The 19,267-nt window shown below is 36.2% G+C and overlaps 2 protein-coding genes across 2 annotated transcripts in view; one reads left to right on the top strand and one right to left on the bottom strand.

The window, feature by feature from the left end:
• The window catches only part of LOC136246729 (leishmanolysin-like peptidase), a 204,942-nt gene that overhangs the window by 79,446 nt on the left and 106,229 nt on the right, over positions 1 to 19,267 (bottom strand). The window lies entirely within an intron of this gene.
• LOC136264541 (von Willebrand factor-like) overlaps positions 1 to 19,267 on the top strand; it is a 49,035-nt gene that overhangs the window by 12,489 nt on the left and 17,279 nt on the right. Inside the window, exons 3-5 of the mRNA XM_066059314.1 lie at positions 7,105 to 7,402; positions 11,478 to 12,446; positions 14,520 to 14,687. Coding sequence (XP_065915386.1) covers positions 7,105 to 7,402; positions 11,478 to 12,446; positions 14,520 to 14,687 — 1,435 coding nt within the window. The remainder of the gene's footprint in view (positions 1 to 7,104; positions 7,403 to 11,477; positions 12,447 to 14,519; positions 14,688 to 19,267) is intronic.

The raw sequence follows: 19,267 nt of genomic DNA, 5'->3' as shown, positions 1-19,267 counted from the left end.
CAGCCAAATGGCCAATAAGCTTCAATTATATATTAACTGTACTCCACATGCAGTTACTTACCTAGTACTGGTCATTCATTGCTGACCCATGGTGTAGTTGCTGTTCTACTTGTCCTGTGCTCTAGAGGAAGAAACATTTTGTCTGTTGCCAAAAAGCTGAATAGATTGTGCTGCCACCAGAAACTGACAATAAAATCAAACCACCGATACTTTGAGTTGATGATAGACTACTTGAACAATGTTGTGAGAGTTAATATTGTGGCACACAAGGAGCCCTATGAACTGCTGCAACGAAAAAATAATCATGCCACACATGACAATAGTTAGGTGGTTGATTGGTGGGAGAATATCGATTTTTCACATTGTGAACCCTGGCATAGTTTAAGGTTCAGGTTTCTGATTCCCTTTACCACAGGCTAATTTGTTGCCTCCCTGCAGGTCTCTAGAGGGATAGTTGAATCATAGATGTTAAAATCATTTGTATCCAGCATATGAGCACTTACCTACAAAGTTAGCACAAACAATTAGTAGACAAGTTAATCGTCAGAGTTAGTGTAGACCTGCTAATCTTCTCCTTCACATGATCTGTATGATAGTGGGCATTATAGAGAATTACACATTCGAACAGGTGTGTAATTGTTATACATTTGTGCCTTTTGTACAGGCAAATCTATCCCCGGTTAATACATGTGTGTAAGCTACGTAGTTATTATTCTTTATGATGCATTTTTAACCACATTTCATATTATCAAACGGTACAGTCATACCGGTTAAGTAGGGATCATGATGAATGTTTTGTGCGCCGCCTAAAATTGCACCTTTAAAAGTCATCCTACAGACATTATACGTGGTGAAAATCACCTTTATGGAATAGTACTAGTCCATATAATACTTAAAACAGCATTACAAAACACTTACAGGTGGCCGGATATAAATTTTTTTAAAATTGCCAAAATCTCCAATTTTAGTCTCACTGTGTCACTCACTGCCTGACCACAATCGCAAGCTTAGATCCCAAACGAAGCAGTGCACGGTCACCATTTTATGCCACAACAACAAACTCACTGGTGGGATGTGCCTTTTGGGGTTCCAACGAGTGTACGCCCTGTGCACCTTGTCTTTCCTTTTATCTTCAATCAGGTTGGTTGTCTTCTTCTTCAAGGATCGAAACCATACCGAAGCATTAATTTTTGTATCAACACTTTTCTGTAGACACCACAAAATTATTTCAGAAAATGCTTATGCTGCTGAAAAAGTGGGATGCTTATAATTTCAAGTGTTGCACATGAAACATTAAGGCTGCTTAGTTGTCACTTCGACTTTTGCCAATGCCTGGACTGCAATTGACAAAGAGATTTGAGATGGACTGATATTCGATGGCTTGTTCCTCTGAACACATAGACCCAGCCACTCAGTGCCGGACAGCGAGTCAGTGCAGTGGAGGATCTAGGAATTTTCAGAGGGGGTTTCAGGTTCAGGAAGTTTTCAATCACTTAAGTAATTAGCTATAGTCCAACTGGGGTTGTTAACTCAGTCTTATAGCTCAGTGGTCTGTAGCTACATAAATCTATAAAAAAATCACTCTAAAACATTGTTTCATAGTTGATCCAGGTCTTTGCAGAAAGTTTTGAAGCAAAACAACACTAAAATGATAATTATTTTTAAAGGCACTAAACACGCTTCAACATCGTAATGTCATTTTTAGTGATTTCAAAGGTAAAAGTATGAACTTTGGCCAGTAGAAAAGGTCCCAATGTGATACACTATACATAACTGTTGGTGATTTTATCACTCACACAAATGGTAAATAAATATGAGGCACGCGCACTTTTCAGAGGGGGTTTCAGCTGAAACCATTGCAACCCCCTGTATCCGCCACTGCAGTGATTCATGTGATTGGATAGAACTCAAGTGGAAATTGCACTCCTTCATCCTGTTAGTTGAGACTAAGCTCCAGACAACTGAAAGGGCCTGTTTGTTTGAACAAATTCCGGCCAGGGTCGCAGTGGGGTGAATAGAATGCGGACCATCATACTGAAACAGGTCATAGATCTGAGCGCCACTGCAACTATGATCAACGGTAAGCTATGCACACTACTACGAGCCTATGTGCTTCCAGTTTTGGCACAGTACATACTTTAATAAGCTGTAACTAGCTAGCTGTGCTACAACAAAAAAATAAACAAACTAGTATTTTAAAAATTGTTAATTTAAAAATGAAGTAGAGATCTATGATGGTATTACAGCACAGCCTGATGGGAAAGTCCCTACTTTGGCATTGAGCAAAATTATAGCTAATTTGCCAAAGTAGGGACTTTTGCATTGAGTTACTGTATGCTGTAATACCATCATTCATCTCTTGTTTCACTACTTTTTATTGCATAGATCCCTACTTCATTTTTAAAATAACAATTTTTAAAATACTAGTTCTTAGTACTTGAATATTTACAGGAATGTGAATAGCAAAGCCTGTATAAATCCTGATCTTATGATCAAGACACATGGTAGTGTGTCGAGCGGCCTAAGAAGCCGGCACACTACACAATGAGTATATTGACAGAAGAAAGAAAATGAGATTTTCATGCATATGTAGCTCTGGTGATCTGTTGTTTAATGGAAACCAAATTTAGTGTAGAAGTGCCCACACAGTAGGGGAGGCAACATACAAAATTTGAAGAAAATTGCTCTAGCTATTTCCATGATACAAGCGGCCAAAGTTTTGAGGTTTTTTCTGCATTTTTTCTTCTACTTCTTTCTTCTTTTCACACACTTTGCCATAAAATACAAATGCATACTCCGATCAAACTGAAATTTGGCACACTTAAAGGTAAGGGGTTATTAAAACGAATCTCAGTACCAATTATGGTGGAATCCCAATGAACAATCACGGAGTTATGACCGATTATTCATGTAAAATAAGATCAAAATTCTGTCATGCCCACAGGGTAAGCCCTTGAAGGAATGAGCTGAAAATTGCTGTATTTATGCAGTAACCATTGTAGGAGTGCCTCCTTTTTGTGGTTTAAAAGGAATCGTGATAAAGACTATCAATATATGACACAAAACACAACCTGTGTCATGATTACGTGATCGAGTTTCATGAATAAAAATTCATGCCTACTAGACAAACCGCTAAGAAGAGTGAGCTGAAATCCAGTATGTAGACATGTACATGGAATAACCATCATAGAAAGTCCTTGCAATAGTATAGAAGAGTTGGAGCAAAAGCCACTGAGTTATAATACAAAATCCAACTAGCTACATGTAGAAAGTGTGCAATCTAGATACTTTAATAGTACAGTTGCCCTATTAGAGTATTCAGCATTGTCAGTAAGTTACTCTATTAGAGCATTTAGCTACGTAATAAGTCACCCAGTAGAGAGTTCAGCTATGCAACAAGTCACCCAGTGGAGAGTTCAGCTATGTGACAATTCACCCATTAGAGAGTTCAACTAAAAACAAGTTACCCAGTAGAGAATTCAGCTACAAAAAAGTCACCCTGTAGAGAGTTCAGCTACAAACAGGTCTCCTAGTACAGAGTTCAGGTGCAAACAAGTCACACATAGAGAGGTCAGCTACAAACAAATCACTTTGTTGAGAGTTCAACTACAAACAAGTAGCTCTGTAGAGAGTTCGGCTACAAGCTAGACACAACAGAGAATTCAGCTACAAACAAGTCACCAAATACAGAGTTCAGCTACAAAAAGTTATCCTGTGGAGAGCTCAGCTACAAACAAATCAACCTGCGGAGAGTCCAGCTACAAACAAGCCACCCTGTAGAGAGATCAGCCAAACAGAAGTCACCTGTATAGTTCACCTACAAACAGATCACCCTGCAGAGAATTAATCTACAAACAAATCACCCTTTCCATGGAGAGTTCAGCTACAAAAAAGTCATAATGTAGAGAGCTTAGCTACAAACAATTTAACTTGTGAAGTGTTCAGCTACGACAAATCACCCTGTGGAGAGGTCAACTATAAGCAATTTACCTTGTAGGCAGTTCAGCTACAAACAAGTCGTCCTGTAATAAAAGAAGTGGAGAGTTCAGTTACAAACAAATCAACCTATGGAGTTTTCAGCTACAAACAAGTAGAGAGTTCAGCTACAAACATACCACCCTGTAGAGAATTAGGCAACAAAAAATCACTTTGTGCCACAAGTAAATCACCATATAGAGAGCTCTGCTACAGCAAGTCACCCTTTAGAGAGTCAAGTTGCAAAAAAGTCATCTTGTAACTAGAGTTGAGCTCCAATAAATCACCCTATAGAGAGTCTAGCTACATTGGAATTCACTCTGTTAGAGAATTCAGCTACAGTACCAACACATTATCTTGTAGTTGTAGGGATTTCTGCTACAAGGCAGCCAACCTGTATTATGTAATAATGCAGTATTATTTTAAAATGCATCATTATAATATTATATGTATAAACAAAATACAAAAGAATTCCATTCTTGATCTCTTCCTTCTTTCTGCAGTACAGAAAAAAAGACAAGTAAAAAAGCTCCAAATAAAATACAAAAAGAAGTGATATCGATACAAAAAAAAACAAACAGAAAAACAGCCAAGCTGCAAAAATGGTACCGTCCCAAAAATCCAGGGTGTAAAATCCAAAGTGGCGGCCAAGAAATGGCTATGATGGTAGGTTAGCGCCAACAATTTTAATAATGGCAATTCAGGTGAGTTTGGTACTGAATCTTAGTGAAACTTGGAGAAGGCAACACAAATTCACCTGAATTGTTATTAAATTTTTTGCCATTAACCTACTATCACAGCCATTTCTTGGCCACCACCTTGGATTTCACATCTATTTTCACCCTGGCTTTTTGGGAGTTGCACCTTTTTTTACAGCTTAGCTGTTTTTGTATAGATTGTGAATACAAATGGCCACTTCTAGCTTCAATAACTTTCCATGCAATATAAATATAGGTTATCTGGCTTTGTTCCCATGAGTTGCAAGATTGTTACAAGACTGCAAGTGACTTGCAAGAAACTTGCTAGAAAAGGGACATTGCAAGTTTCTTGGAAGAATGGTGCAAAACTTGCAAGAATATTGCAAGTTGCTTACAAGCTAGGATTGCATTGCTTGCAAGAATCTTGTAAGACTTGCAAGAATATTGCAAGAAAAGGGACATTTTCCGTACAAGAATCTTGCCTGAGCAAGTCTTACACATGATTTCTCCCTGGGCTGTGCTCATTAGATTGAGGGTATAGTATTTATCAAGACTCACGATGGTGAGTCACGCGGCCAAGGAAAGTACTTCTGTGAGTTATTTACACAAACGACTAACTCTAATAGAATGTGCACACCTAAAACTTACCTTTAAATCATTATTTTATAAAAAAACCTCCTGATACAACAAAACCTTTGGTATATCGTTATATAAGCGTATTACTAAGTAAGTAATCCCTGTTATATTGTAGTAACACCGCATGAAATTTTGCTGAAAACATCGTATTCTTCTCCTCCTTCACATACTCGTTAGCATGAGCCGCCCTTTTATTTTTACTCTTATATCTTACACTGTGATAGTTCCACAGTCTTGGGTTTGCTATCACAAGTTCTTTGGCTAGTTAAGTTTCTTCAGCACAAATCTTGGAACTCCACCTCTCTTGCGAGAACCACCATAAGCAATTTTCTCAATGTTTGATTCATTCACTCTTGCGCTTCATGGGACAATCTTTGATATGTAATTAAACATATGGAGTAGTTTCGCTAGATTATGACCTGCCATTTTTCTGGGAAGTGGTGAGTTAATATCCATAAGTGATAATAATGTCGCCTACGCTAATTGCTGATTTCTTTTAGAACCCTATCTTAAGTTTAAGACACCTCTAACTACAGTAGCGTTTATTTACATTTGGTGAACTCAGTGTAAATTCGGCCGTAAGTGTCAATGCTAGGTAAACATGATCAGTGTAGTGAACTCAATGAACTTGCTATCGCTTGTGCTATTCTTGTAAGTGTTTGTTATTCAGTTGTTATTTAATAATGTGTCTGAAGTAGCTAACGCAGCTCACAGTACAGCTTTGTTTGTGCATTTCAAGGGACAATCCAGTATAATAAGAATTTTTGGGCACATTCTCACCTGCCGGGAAATGGCCTTTACTCAATCTGTTCACTGATGGTTTAAATGGTGCCAAGAAGCCATACCCTATTGAGGTTGCAACACCAACAAGTACCTGCCTACTTGTACCAAACTACATTCTTTGGTTTTGCTACTTTGCTTGGCAGCACCCTTTTTTTACAGCCCAGGGCTGTTTTTGTGTTAGGATTAATCTTACTTCCACTTGTAAGGAAGCGCATTCCATTCTTTGAAGCTTCTTTGAGAATAAAAATGTTGTTCCGTTACACCCTGTTCACACTACCCTCTAACCCGGGTAGGGCACGGCATGACTCGAAACAAATGCAGTGTGAATCAATTGAGTCATGCTGAACCGGGTCCAGCACAGCATGACAAGGAGAGGTGGGCTGGCACGGGATAGCGTACAGTGTGAACGGATTCCGAGCTGGTTAACAATATAACTTGCCATACAGTGAGTATATTCTACCTCTAAAACTGTTCTTCAAAATGGCTACGACGTACAGTAGTTCTGTTAGACTTTTGAGACAATTATGCTCAAATGATGCATTAATATTCCTGGCGAAAGGAACACCTAATAGCTTAAATATGGCAGCTATAACATTGTACGACTTATTTCAGCTGGTTCTACAATTCCTCACTACAATTCTAGTGCCTTTATATTAAGCGCCTAAATAATCAAAAGCTTGTGCGCTTGTCTTAGCTAACTCATTATTATTATTATTCGGCACATGCACTATCCGCGGCAAGCTCGTGTCAGATCATGGTCAGATGCAGTAGTGTGAACAAGTGCCAACCCAAGTTCAATAACCTGAGTTGAAAACACTCTGGCTAACCCGGGAGAGTGTAAACGGAGTGTTACTTTGTTTCAAAAGGAAAGGTTTGAAAAACTTACAGTAATATTCCAGCAAAAGCAATCGACTTACAGAAAATAAATGGCAGTTTTAATTTGAATTGATATTAATATAATATATATATATATAATTATGTTTATTTATTTGTTTGTGCCACTTCTTAACAGGTCAACACATTCCAGTGTATAGTAGCCACAGATGGACAATCACGTTCTTATGCTATTTACTTGTATGCTGATGATATGATAGAGTGGACTACTGGAGATAATGATGGTGGAGTTGATGGATTGGGAGGAACTCCTGCATGGGTTGGAGTAAACATTGGAAACAACTTACTTAGTATTACTGGATCACGTACTAATGACATCATTAATATTGGCAGTAGGAGTAATATTCCAACAGGGGGTAATCTTAATACGAAAGGTGTTTATGTTATTCGCATCAGTGATGGAGTAGTACCAACAAGTGAGCATTAATTAAGTTCTTCATCATTAATTTTAGTGAATTTTTGGTAGCAATATATTATGCTAAATGTATGTCATAAAACTTACCCAAAAATTGCTCAGTAGGGAAAAATCAAAGTTACATTACTACAGTGAAACCTCAGTTATTCAAACCCCTTGGAACCAGGGGTGGTCCATAAGTCTGAAAAATCCATATCTCTGAAACTGTAAATCAATGACAAATAAATAAATAAATAAATAAATCAGTATTTTCAACTACCAAATAGAACAGTCGCAACTCTAATAGAGCAGTCATTCTGCAGTGTGGTTAACCGAGAATGCGGATAAGTGGGATCCAGATAATTGTATTCACCAATGAGTATTTACACTATCAGACTAGCTATTGGTTTTGTACCTCGGCAATCCTCAATCTATGTACTGCATACAAGCCTAGTTTTGAGAGATACTGTTCTGATTGGTAAGGCAAGTTTGGATGGCATTTTCTGTAGAGTTTGCAACTACTTAAATTATCTGAGTTTCTTTTTCTTATAGATACTAGCTATGTACAAATTACTGCAAGGCAGATACAAAAGTCTTTGTTTTTGAATGGACTATAAGAGAATTTCAAATCACTTTTACAATCATAATATCAGTTGTGACCAGATATACTCCTTTTTCATGTACAAAATTTGACCCTTTTAAAAAATTTATACAGTCTCAGTGCTTCAGATTATCTGACATTTTGTACGAGTCAATGCATAGTTACATTATAATCCATGTAAAAAAAAACAAAAAACAACCAAGCTGTATAAAAGGGTGTAGCCTTCAAAAGTCTGCATGGGTAAAAAATGCTGTGAAATCAAAGATGGGCAGCCATGAAATGACTGTAATGATGTCAGTCACTATTTAATTGATTTTCTATTTCTTATCAGCTCCTGCATGCCTCACATATTTCCCCATTATTGAAGGTGTTAACCACTATTTGACCGAATAACAAAAATATTGAGCATAAACAGTTCTGTAGATTACTGCACTCATATTATAATTATTAATTGCCTTGTACACTGTAGCCAAGAGATCCTCACTGAATTACAAATTTGTACAACGAACCCTCAAATATTAGAGTTAGAAAAAATTTTCAAGTACAATAAGAAGTTAGTTGAAATGAACTGCCATGAAGGACCACCTCTAAAGTGCACATGGACCATAATCTTGTGGTGATTTAGACTTCAGTTACCCAAATAGCTGCAATACAGAGAGTGATGTATGAAAACAAGTCTAGCAGCTAGTAGAGAATAATGGATAACGGTAATGATCCACATGCCGAATTTGAGTATTTTCTGGCGAGAAACAGAAAATCATCAAAATTAGTGACCTTAATGTTAGATATGTCTTATGGGTGGTCATAAGTTATGGAATCCAGTCATAATGCATGGCTAAATTCTCCTATCGAAATTAGATAACTCAAGATCTAAGGCTTACAGAATCATGATATCCTAAAGTGCACATTCTGCACCCTAATACACAAATTTTGGCTCCTCTATACATCTATTACATTGTCTTGATCTTTTGAAACACTTCCTTTCGTTACATGTAAAGCCTTGTTACCTTCCATCAACTGAGGAATCTACTGTATAAAGACTTCTGCATACCAATAGTGACATTAAACCATATTATTTGCAATGCTTGACTGAAGACATCATTTTGGTTGTTTAATTAGTCAGATAAAAATCTGGTTAAATAAAAATAATTCATAGAAACATTCTGAATGCATTTCAAGTCACTCTGAGAACATTAATTTTTAGTATTATAATATAAATAATCAATAATTACTGCCAAGTGGGTATGAAAGAAATATTGTAGTGGTTTAATTTCAATTTTATTTAGTGGAAATATACAACCTTACACTGTTAAAACTGAGGTGGTCATAGCACATTTAATCAGCAGCACGCCCATGGGATGTAGGCACACTTTCAGTATATGGTATGTAAAGCACACATGACAAGCGGTGTGACTGTATATTGGTGTACATGGCACTAAGATTTGTTAATGAAAAGTCATTTTCTGCTATTATAAATGATCCTACTGTTAAAAATTAGGTATTTTGTGGCATCCCTTATCATTTAGAGGTAGTAGGATGGATAGCAAGTCATCAATTTTATTGAATTTATGTATTATAATTATAATTATAACTATAAATTTATTTTGTGCTAAGCCATTGCTCAGATAACTCAAATTGATGCACAAAGTTGGTATGTTTGTATCAACAAAATTAATTTCCATTAACTCATAGAATTTCCATTAGATAAAATACGTCATCAGAAACCAGACAACAGTACAGAAATGAAAATATTGTGAAAGAGATGAAAATTTGTGCACTAGTGATCAGTGGGGGCCAGAACACGTCTTAGGGTAGAACATGTAAGCCTTAGTTGAATGAAATTAAAACCCACAATCATACTCCAGGCTTGGTGGTATAGGTTTTATATACATTTTGAAAACAATGTTTAAGTAGAGATTTGAATGCAGTACGTTGCGGACTGACTAATAGTGCTGTTTGTAGATTGTTAACATTTCAGGAACGAAAGTGTAGTCTTTCACAATAATACATGATACTATGACAAGTAGTTGACTTTGATAATAAAGCTGTCACATGCTACCCTGCCGGCTGTGGGTGCCCGCACCTGGCTTACCGAAAGTGTTTTCATAAAAGCGTGTGTACACAGGTTCTAATAGTTCTTGCGTGTCGACAAATTTAAAGCGGAAGTCACATGTGGTAATTATAGTTTGAAGTTCAAAAATGAATTGATTTGATTGGTCAAAATTCTATGCATGTGATTTCGTTTGTTTTTGTTGTCACGCAAGAAATATTAGAAGCTGTGTACCTACTTATCTACCTATGTTTGTCTGTATGCACCCACGTGAGCAAAATCGTTAAATAGCAGCTTCTACGCAAGAAGTAAAAGCGAAATGAAGGCTGTACTAAACTTCCGCACAGGTGAACTTTGCTCTGAGTTTGTTTCTTTTCAGCAGTCTGAAATACGGGTTTAGCGACTCTCCTCAGACGTTGTGAATTACCTTCCCTTCGGGTTTTAGCTACAGACGTTTAACAATTGAGAAACAACAGTGCTAGCCCCGTAGACTACCAGAAATAGCCTATCTATAGGCAGTGGAAGGGGGGCTTGCCATATCACGCCGAAATTATCCTTCTTGAAGTAGGGCTGAAAACCGTGATAAAGATTGAGATACTCTAATAGAGCAGTCACTCTAATAAGGCAGTCACAGTATTAGAGCAGTGTGTAGCGAGCTATGTAAGGATTTTTGTGTAGTTTATCAGCTATAAATGCGTAGCTGGTGAACCTGAGTGAACAGCTATTGTCACTGAGCTGGCCGTGACCTTTCTTTTTTTTGGTCTCACCTTACCAAACCAGAAACAGTGTAGTGCTTCGGTTCATTTCTGCCCCTGGTCAGCCCCCCATCATATCAACTACTTCCTCCACCACTGAGCCTATCCCTTCGAGTTGGGAAGGGGGCGTATCCCTTATGTACATGAATGAAAATGAAGAGCAACTCTGAGGCTTTGTCAAGGGAAAAAACACAATAGTCCTATAAATAGTTTAGAAGATACTTCTGTGCATAATTATGTTGTTAAAAGCGGTTTGTTTACCAAACGCTTCCTTGGCAATGCATAGCAACATAATTGAAAACTTATGAAAATTTCATGAATTACGAAATCCGAGAATTACAACTATATATTATTGCATAACCAAAAACCTATTGGTTAATTCCAGATGAATTAGCTAGCTGCATGGCGCCTGGTTTTAGAAGTAGCACAACATCAACTTGTTTCAGCTACACATGTATGATTACACTATTATTAGTGTGACTAATATGGTGTGCATACTACTGTTATAAGAATGTGCCAGTTTGGACAACAGTATCACACCTGTGTTAGTGTGTTGTGACCACCATTGCATTTACAGTGTAATCTATACATAATTGTATCAGGCAACCTGTGTGATTAGGTATATATGTATGGGGTCAGTATATAGCTACCACTGCACTTACTACTACTGAAACATGATTTTGTACTTTAGCATGTGAACATAATGGAGTGTACAATGGAATTGGTGAACAAGTGCAAATCAATTGCACTACCAGGTGTACTTGTGGATCTACAGGAGATTTCAACTGCACAACACAACCCTGTACTTATGATGGACCACTTGCCCGTGCTCATAGTGACCCCCATTATGTAACCTTTGATGGAACATATTATAGTTTTCATGGAATTTGTGAATATATTCTCGCTAAACCATGTGATGGTGATGACTTTGTGATCTCTGCTAAGAATTATCGTTGTAGTTCTTGGAGTGCAATATCATGTGTACAGTTTGTGAGAATAACTATTGAAAGCCTAGAGATTTTATTGGAAAGAGTTAGCCAGTCTGAGTTAGGAAGGGTAACAATCAATGGAATGGTACAAATTAACACTGGTGATGGGTACATCTATCAATCAAGCAGTGTAGATGTTAGTCGATCTGGAGGGCATCCTTTTGTGTTTCTTAAAACACATGGAATCAGAATGTCTTGGTATGGAGGGTCACATTATTTAATGGTAAAAACATCAACATTAAATATTGGACAGTTGTGTGGATTGCTTGGAACATACAATGATAACAGTGATGATGACTTTGAAAAATCAGATAGAACTATAACTTCTACTGTAACTGATTTTGCTGCTAGTTGGGTAGTGCCAGATCTTAACACTGCAGGATGCAGTGCAACTAGTAAACGAAGTACTAGAAATGCTGAAGTCTGCTCCACCGATCCTGCTATTGTATCAGAGGCACAAACACAGTGTGCATTTATTAGGCAACATCCCTTTACTCCATGTAACAGTGTAGTAGATCCATCAGAATTTATTGCTGATTGTGAGTTTGATTACTGCTGTACTGATGAAGCAGACCGGGAAGAATTTCGTTGTGGTGCATTAGCCACTTATGCTAGTAAATGTGCTGATGTTGGGTTGGTAATATCAAGCTGGAGATTACTTTCTAACTGTAGTGAGTTAAAAGAATTGGTCATCAAAGTGTGTATGGCTATTGTACTTTACGCTGGTACACAAATGTGTAGAACAGACTTTGGGTCAAATAATAGAATATTTGTATTTAAATAGGATTTTTGTGTAATACTGTCTCACCTATCAAATCATTAAAAATGTCCTTTTCTTGGTTGGGGACTCTAACTCCTGATATTCAAATTATATTGCTTATGATCAAAAATTCATTTGATTTTTACAATTTTATTCTGATAAAAGTATTTGAAGTAATTATTATGCATATACAAATACAAATACATCCAGTTTCTAGCTACAAGTATAATATCCTCTAATATGATGAAAGAATTACTGTCACTTTGCTTATTATCCACTCAAGTTCTGGAAAACCTGTTGGCTAAACTAGCAACCCAATTTTGTGTGTTGGCTTTGCCATTAAAAGACATTTCAGTATTGCACTGAAAACATTTCAATCTGAGAGATGCAGGCTAATGGATAGAAGATTATTAGATGCAATCAGTAGTGTACCCATATACATGCATAGAGCTAGCATGTTGCCATATTATTTAATACTGTAACAGCAGTTTACAGTAAAAACAAAGATGACGACATAATGTGTATAGATTAGAAGATAATATGTGTACAGTGTAGAAAGACAGTTAAGTAGTTGGTCACTTGATATACCTCATTGTAACAAAATAGCTTGGAAACTATTTGTATGTACATTAAAATACAAATGTATTCGACAAAAGTATGTGAAATTGTATTTGTATTTGGAAAATTTCTACTATTTCTATTTGTAATTAAATACTATGCACTGTATTTGATCCCATGCCTGCTGTAAAACAACAAAAAACTTGATATAAAATGGCAACACAGAATTTAAAATTTATTAAACTAAAAGTATATAATTGTAACAGCAAATGTAGGTACTAACTGTCTCATAGTTCTGATGAATATAAAACTATGGATCCTTATTGCCGTAATATTTTGCTGCATGGAAAATTTCTTATAGTAAATAAGTGGAAAATTGCTGTGTACATACATTAACACCACAGTGTTATAATTATAGAGGTTAAAGTTTCTTGTTGTTTAAAAAGTATATATTTAGAATGCCCCAGAGTTGTAACTGTTGTGCCAACACTGCCAGTTATATATCTCCATGGCTTCTACCTTGTGATTGCTAATTGTTAGCAGCAAACTTTTCAGCTTTTAACAATGGAAGTACCCCAAACACAAGAAAACTTGATAGATTGTTTCACCCTTACCCACATCACCTTTCATTTCATCACCTCAAATTTAATAAAGGCAAAATTTAAGCAAATGCACCACAAGAGACAATAGTAAAAAATAGTAGTATTGGTGCCTGTCGGCAATTTGTACTAATTTTCATTATTTTGTATAATGCAGAAGTAGGCTTAAAATTAATGACGTAGAAGTCATGATCAGTTGCGGATCTAGAAATTTTCAGAGGGAGTTTCAGGTTTCACTCAGCCTAGGTGTAAGTCGAAGACCTAGAAAGAAAGAAAAAAAGGTCACTACCTGCTGTTGAATGCTGTAATGGTGATTTCAAATGCAAAGTATGAAGTTTCACCAGTAGAAAAATCCCACTATGTATAACTTGTGGTGATTGTTTCACCCACACAATGAATTATAAATAAATTAGGGGCACACACTACTTTCAGAGGGGTTTCAGCTGAAACCATTGCTATCTGCCAATGGAAGTACTTTCATTTTACAAGAAAGTTACATAAATGACAAACCAAGAAAGTCAAATATTTGTTTTAAGGATAACTATCTTACATGCTACTGTAGAGACAAGCTACATATATATTATATTTTATATAATTGTGACCAGATTTGCGAAAAGGTACCTTTTTCACAATCAAAATTACTCATTTTTTTAACTTTGAAGCTTTGTAACTTTTTGATCATGGCATATAATAGCCTGAAGGGGTCAAGTGTTACATCAGTTTGTTTGCCAGTATGTAAAATGTGTGGAAAAGGTACCTTTTTGCAAATCAGGTCACATAAATTATATTATGTACACTTTACGTCAATTGTATCATCTGTTTTCCAGCAATTCCATGTCCAGCTGGGATGGTATATCAACAATGTGGACCATTATGTCCTCAGATATGTGATAATCTTGATCAGCCTTGTGAAGGAGGATGTACTGAAGGCTGTTTCTGTCCTGTGGGACAAGTACTACTTGATGGAGAATGTGTTGAGCCATTACGTTGTACAGGTATCTTCCATACCAAGACATGTAGAATTTTACAGTACAATTACAAAACAGAAAATTATGATTCGACTATAAAAACTTCATTTGCTAATAATGTAGCAATCATTATTTCCATAAAAGAAAAAAATAGTTTCTATCTAAGCACTACTTAACTGTTATATATATGATAGAGTAATTCCAATGCCATTCCCATTATAGTCTTGAACATGCATGTTAGACTTACATTACTTAGACCCTTTTTGTGGTGGATTGGTGGATTTTCGAGACGGCTAAGTTATTTAGACTGTTTTCATGTTTATTACACACACCTGCACTGGTAGCATTGACAACACATCAATTTATTTTAAACTCATCATTGTTGTTATGGATGGAGTAGTGGCTTGTTTCTACTAATTGACGATAGATTTCTTTGTTAAAAGCAGCTGTCAACAGTGTTAAGGTACAACAACTACATACAGGGTCTAAATAGGTTAGGCTTCAGATCACAGGGGTCTAAGTAATTTAGTAACCCTCAGGTCCTGTAGTAGTGCCTGAGCGACTAAATTACTTAGACCCCTGTGGTCTGAAGTCTAACTATTGCTTAGATTCACTGTATAGGCCTGAGTCAAATATGCTCAAATTTTTGCCCAAAATGCTTTCAGGAATTTCCCAAAATTTTTCACATATTATGCTCTTCAAGTGTTCCCATTATGCTAGCATTATGTTCCTGGGTTAGCAATGTTTCTTACAATTAACTTCGAACATTTTAATCAGTGAATGCTCTATTAGAGTATTTCACTAGAGAGTATTAATCAAAGGAGCTATGTACAATGCATTCAAGTGCTCTATCTACTGAATGCTCTATTAGGAAGCATCGATCTATTTTCATAGAATTAAGTTTCACCTAATATGCTAGCATTATGCTGGGATAGCACTGCAACCTATTATGCTTTTATGTTATGTTGAAATACTTGACGCAGTCCTATCACTGTACTTTAAGGCTACTGTAATATCATTTGTGATATACAAATGAAAACCTGACCATACATAGACACAATAATATTATATCCTGACATCTTTGTCAATACAATAATAAATGTCAGACCACAGGGGTCCACAGTTAGACTTCAGACCACAGGGGTCTAAGTAATTTAGTCGCTCAGGCACTACTACGGGGCCTGAGGGTTACTAAATTACTTAGACCCCTGTGATCTGAAGTCTAACCTATTTAGACCCTGTATGTAGTTGTTGTACCTTAACACTGTTGACAGCTGCTTTTAACAAAGAAATCTATCGTTCCTTAGTAGAAATTAAACAAGCCACTACTCCACCCATAACAACAATGTCAGATATATAATTACTATTAAGATGCTAGCAGAAAAAATTGAATTATGGTGGCATTTTTATATCACAGTACTGTATAAAATTTATGCTGTCTTCAAACTAGAGGTCTTTTGAGGTGAAAATCAATTAATATTCAAATAATTGAAGAATTTCTATAATTATTACACAAGTATTTTAAACTAGAGTAGGGACCTATAAAAAGTACTGAGGCAAACTGTATCAGAGTAGTGTACATGTGTAACGTCCAACTACTGTAAAACAATAAGAAAGCGAATAAATATCCTTACTGTGCTGCAAAGGTTATTATAATTCAAATGCACAGTAGGGATACTTACTTCATACTGGTTTACAGTAGTTGGACATTATGCACTACTCTGATCCAACATGTTTCAGCACTTTTTATTGAGGTGCTACATTGTCCCTTTGCTTTTCTAGTTTAAAATTCCTAATGTTTACTTACACCTGTTTGTGAAATTTTAAAGTTTTGACCACTAATACCCTCGCATATACATATCACAATTCTACAAAAACAAGGCCATGATTTGCAGTGATCATGAATCTAATAATTTATTCATAGAAGTCCACTTACAGACTAATTCATTTACCACTACATGCAAGGTTGCAGCATTCTAATTAATAATAGTCCACTTTGTACATATGCTTTGTGCATACCATTCTACAAGCAGTCCATTTCCTGGTGACAGGAGGCATCTCACCTACAATGGAAACAGCTCACTAGATGAACTTCAAAACACATGTATTCCTGACAATATGTTGATGCAATAACATAAAACGTGTTACTTGTAGGCTTGAGTACATTATTCTTATTTTTTTTCACCTGTTATTCTCAAAATTATTCCTAAATATTCCTGGAGTAATTTCTGGAATTGTAATAGTCAAATGGATATTCTTCTGCAGCTGAAAATGTAACCATTTGCAAGCATAAAAACTAAACGTAAAGATTGAGATACTCTAATAGAGCAGTCACGACTAAACTTGTCTGACTGTTCTATTAGGGTAAGTGACTGCTCTATTAGAGTATCTCGATCTTTTTGTCTGTTTTGTGTTAACAATTATTGTGGATGTTCCTTTACGAATTTTGCGAAAATGTGTAAATTCTAATTAATTACAGAAGATCACCCTATCATTACGGAATTATTCCTGATTCTTTTTACCACCGATTATTCCTAAAAATTATTTCGGCATAATGTACGCATGCCTATTCACTTGAAGATGGAAGCCGCTATGGTAAAAGCAAGACAATAGCACATGTATCGTATGGCTATCAATATGCCAAAGGTTTCTTCTTAAGTGAATTCAAAGCATTTCTATTAAAGAAGTAGTGCCATAGCTGTAGCCACAGTTTTGCTACACTTTTACTGAACACATACATTTGCATGGGCAAGCAGCAGAGGGACCAAATTTCCAAAAAATCTAGTATGAGATTTCAATTGAGTAAATTTTTCAATATTTTAAAGATTTTATTTCAAGATTATAAAACAGAATGTCCAAAATATTTGACTCATGTGATGTTAGAAATTTCTGTTAAATTATTTTACAAAAAAATCTGTAGCAATATGATGAAAACATTTCAGTCAGCACTTTGGTCTTAATTTTACCCAAACAATACTGTCATTTCATCATGGAGGGAAATAGAGGCACAATTTTATCATGGGCCATGCCGAAACCTTCATCATCACTACTATACAGTACTACCATACTGTATGACAAGTGTAAAGAAATATAACAATGTCATAATAATTTTGAGTAGGGATCATAGATTCAACAGAGTGTTCATCTATGATCCCTACTCTCTTGCAACTATATACAGTATGTTAGAGTTGTCATTTAATTTCTAGTTCAGTCTTATTCAGAGCCTATAGCCATGACTGAAGAAGGTATTAAATATTCATGTAGTTGTAGATTACTATTCTTGTTTTTCTTTGCAACTCATTTATATTTTCCTTACTCAACTATAAAATTTCTAATTGTTTCCTTGTATATATTTGTTTGTGTACCTTTTTTATGACGTAATTATGACTGAACAGGTGTACCAATGTATAGTGCACCAAAGGAAGGCAGCCAGAGATACAGTAACCATTATAAATATTAATTTTGACACATCCAACTCTAAATTATCGGAAGACGATGTGGTTATTCCACTTCATTTTCAGCTTTACTACACCAGCTATGCAGCACTGTACACAAAGAACAGTACAAAGAGTGCCTCTGCAATCACTACAGTAAAATGATAGCAAGTTAATGCACACACCAACTATTAACTGCTAAGAAAAGAATTGACTATTACATTCTGTTCTATCTATTTATACAATTATACAAATGAAGAACAGTATGAGAAGTGCCTCTAGAAATTTTGATTGTTTTTCTTGATAGCTAACTCCACTGAAGCTAATCAACCCCTATATGGTAGTGGAAAAAGAAATGAGATACAAAGGAGGTAAGGTAAGTCCATGATAGCTGCTGCGGTTAATGAAATCAAGACACACGGTAGTGTGTCGTGCGGCCCAAGAAGCCGGCGCGTAACACCCGTGAGTATATTGACAGGAAGAAAGAAAACGCAATTTTCGCACCTACGTAGCTCTGTGCTTCCTTGATGAAACAAGACGATTTTTGCTGTGGACATGCCCCCCAACTGCAGCACTCTACATTCCAAATTTGAGCGAAATCGCTTCGCGCGTTCCCGAGATATGCGACTTCAAAAATTGGCTGAGTTTCTTCGTTTTTTTTTTCTTCTTCTTCTTCTTCTTCTTCTTCTTCTTATTTTTCTTTTTCTTGTCGCACACTTACAAAAACTGCTATAAAACTCGAACGCGTTATCCGATTGCCTTGAAATTTGGCACACAGAAGGGGGGTATAAAGGCACATCTCGGTACCAACTTTGGCTGGAATACCATAAACAGACAAAGAGTTATGAGCGATTATGCACGAAAAATAACACCAATATGTTGTCACGCCTACAGGGTAAACCGCGTATGGGAAGAAGCTGAAAATCGGTGGGTGAATAGGTTAACTATTGAACCTCAAACCTTTTGTGGTTTGAAAGAAATCGAGCTAAAAACCAGGAAGATACAGCGAAAAAATCAACAGTGTGTAACAATTACGCAATCGAGATTAGCTAATTTTTAATATTTTTATTTTATTATTATTATTATTATTATGCTTGCCACGCCTACCAGGTAAACCGCTTGGGGTAATGCTTTCAAAATCGCTGTACAGATGGAGTTATCATCTTAGAAAGG

The sequence above is a fragment of the Dysidea avara genome, chromosome 1, assembly GCF_963678975.1.
Source record: "Dysidea avara chromosome 1, odDysAvar1.4, whole genome shotgun sequence".
In the NCBI taxonomy this organism is placed as follows: domain Eukaryota; kingdom Metazoa; phylum Porifera; class Demospongiae; order Dictyoceratida; family Dysideidae; genus Dysidea; species Dysidea avara.
This window is presented reverse-complemented; position numbering and strand designations above follow the sequence as displayed.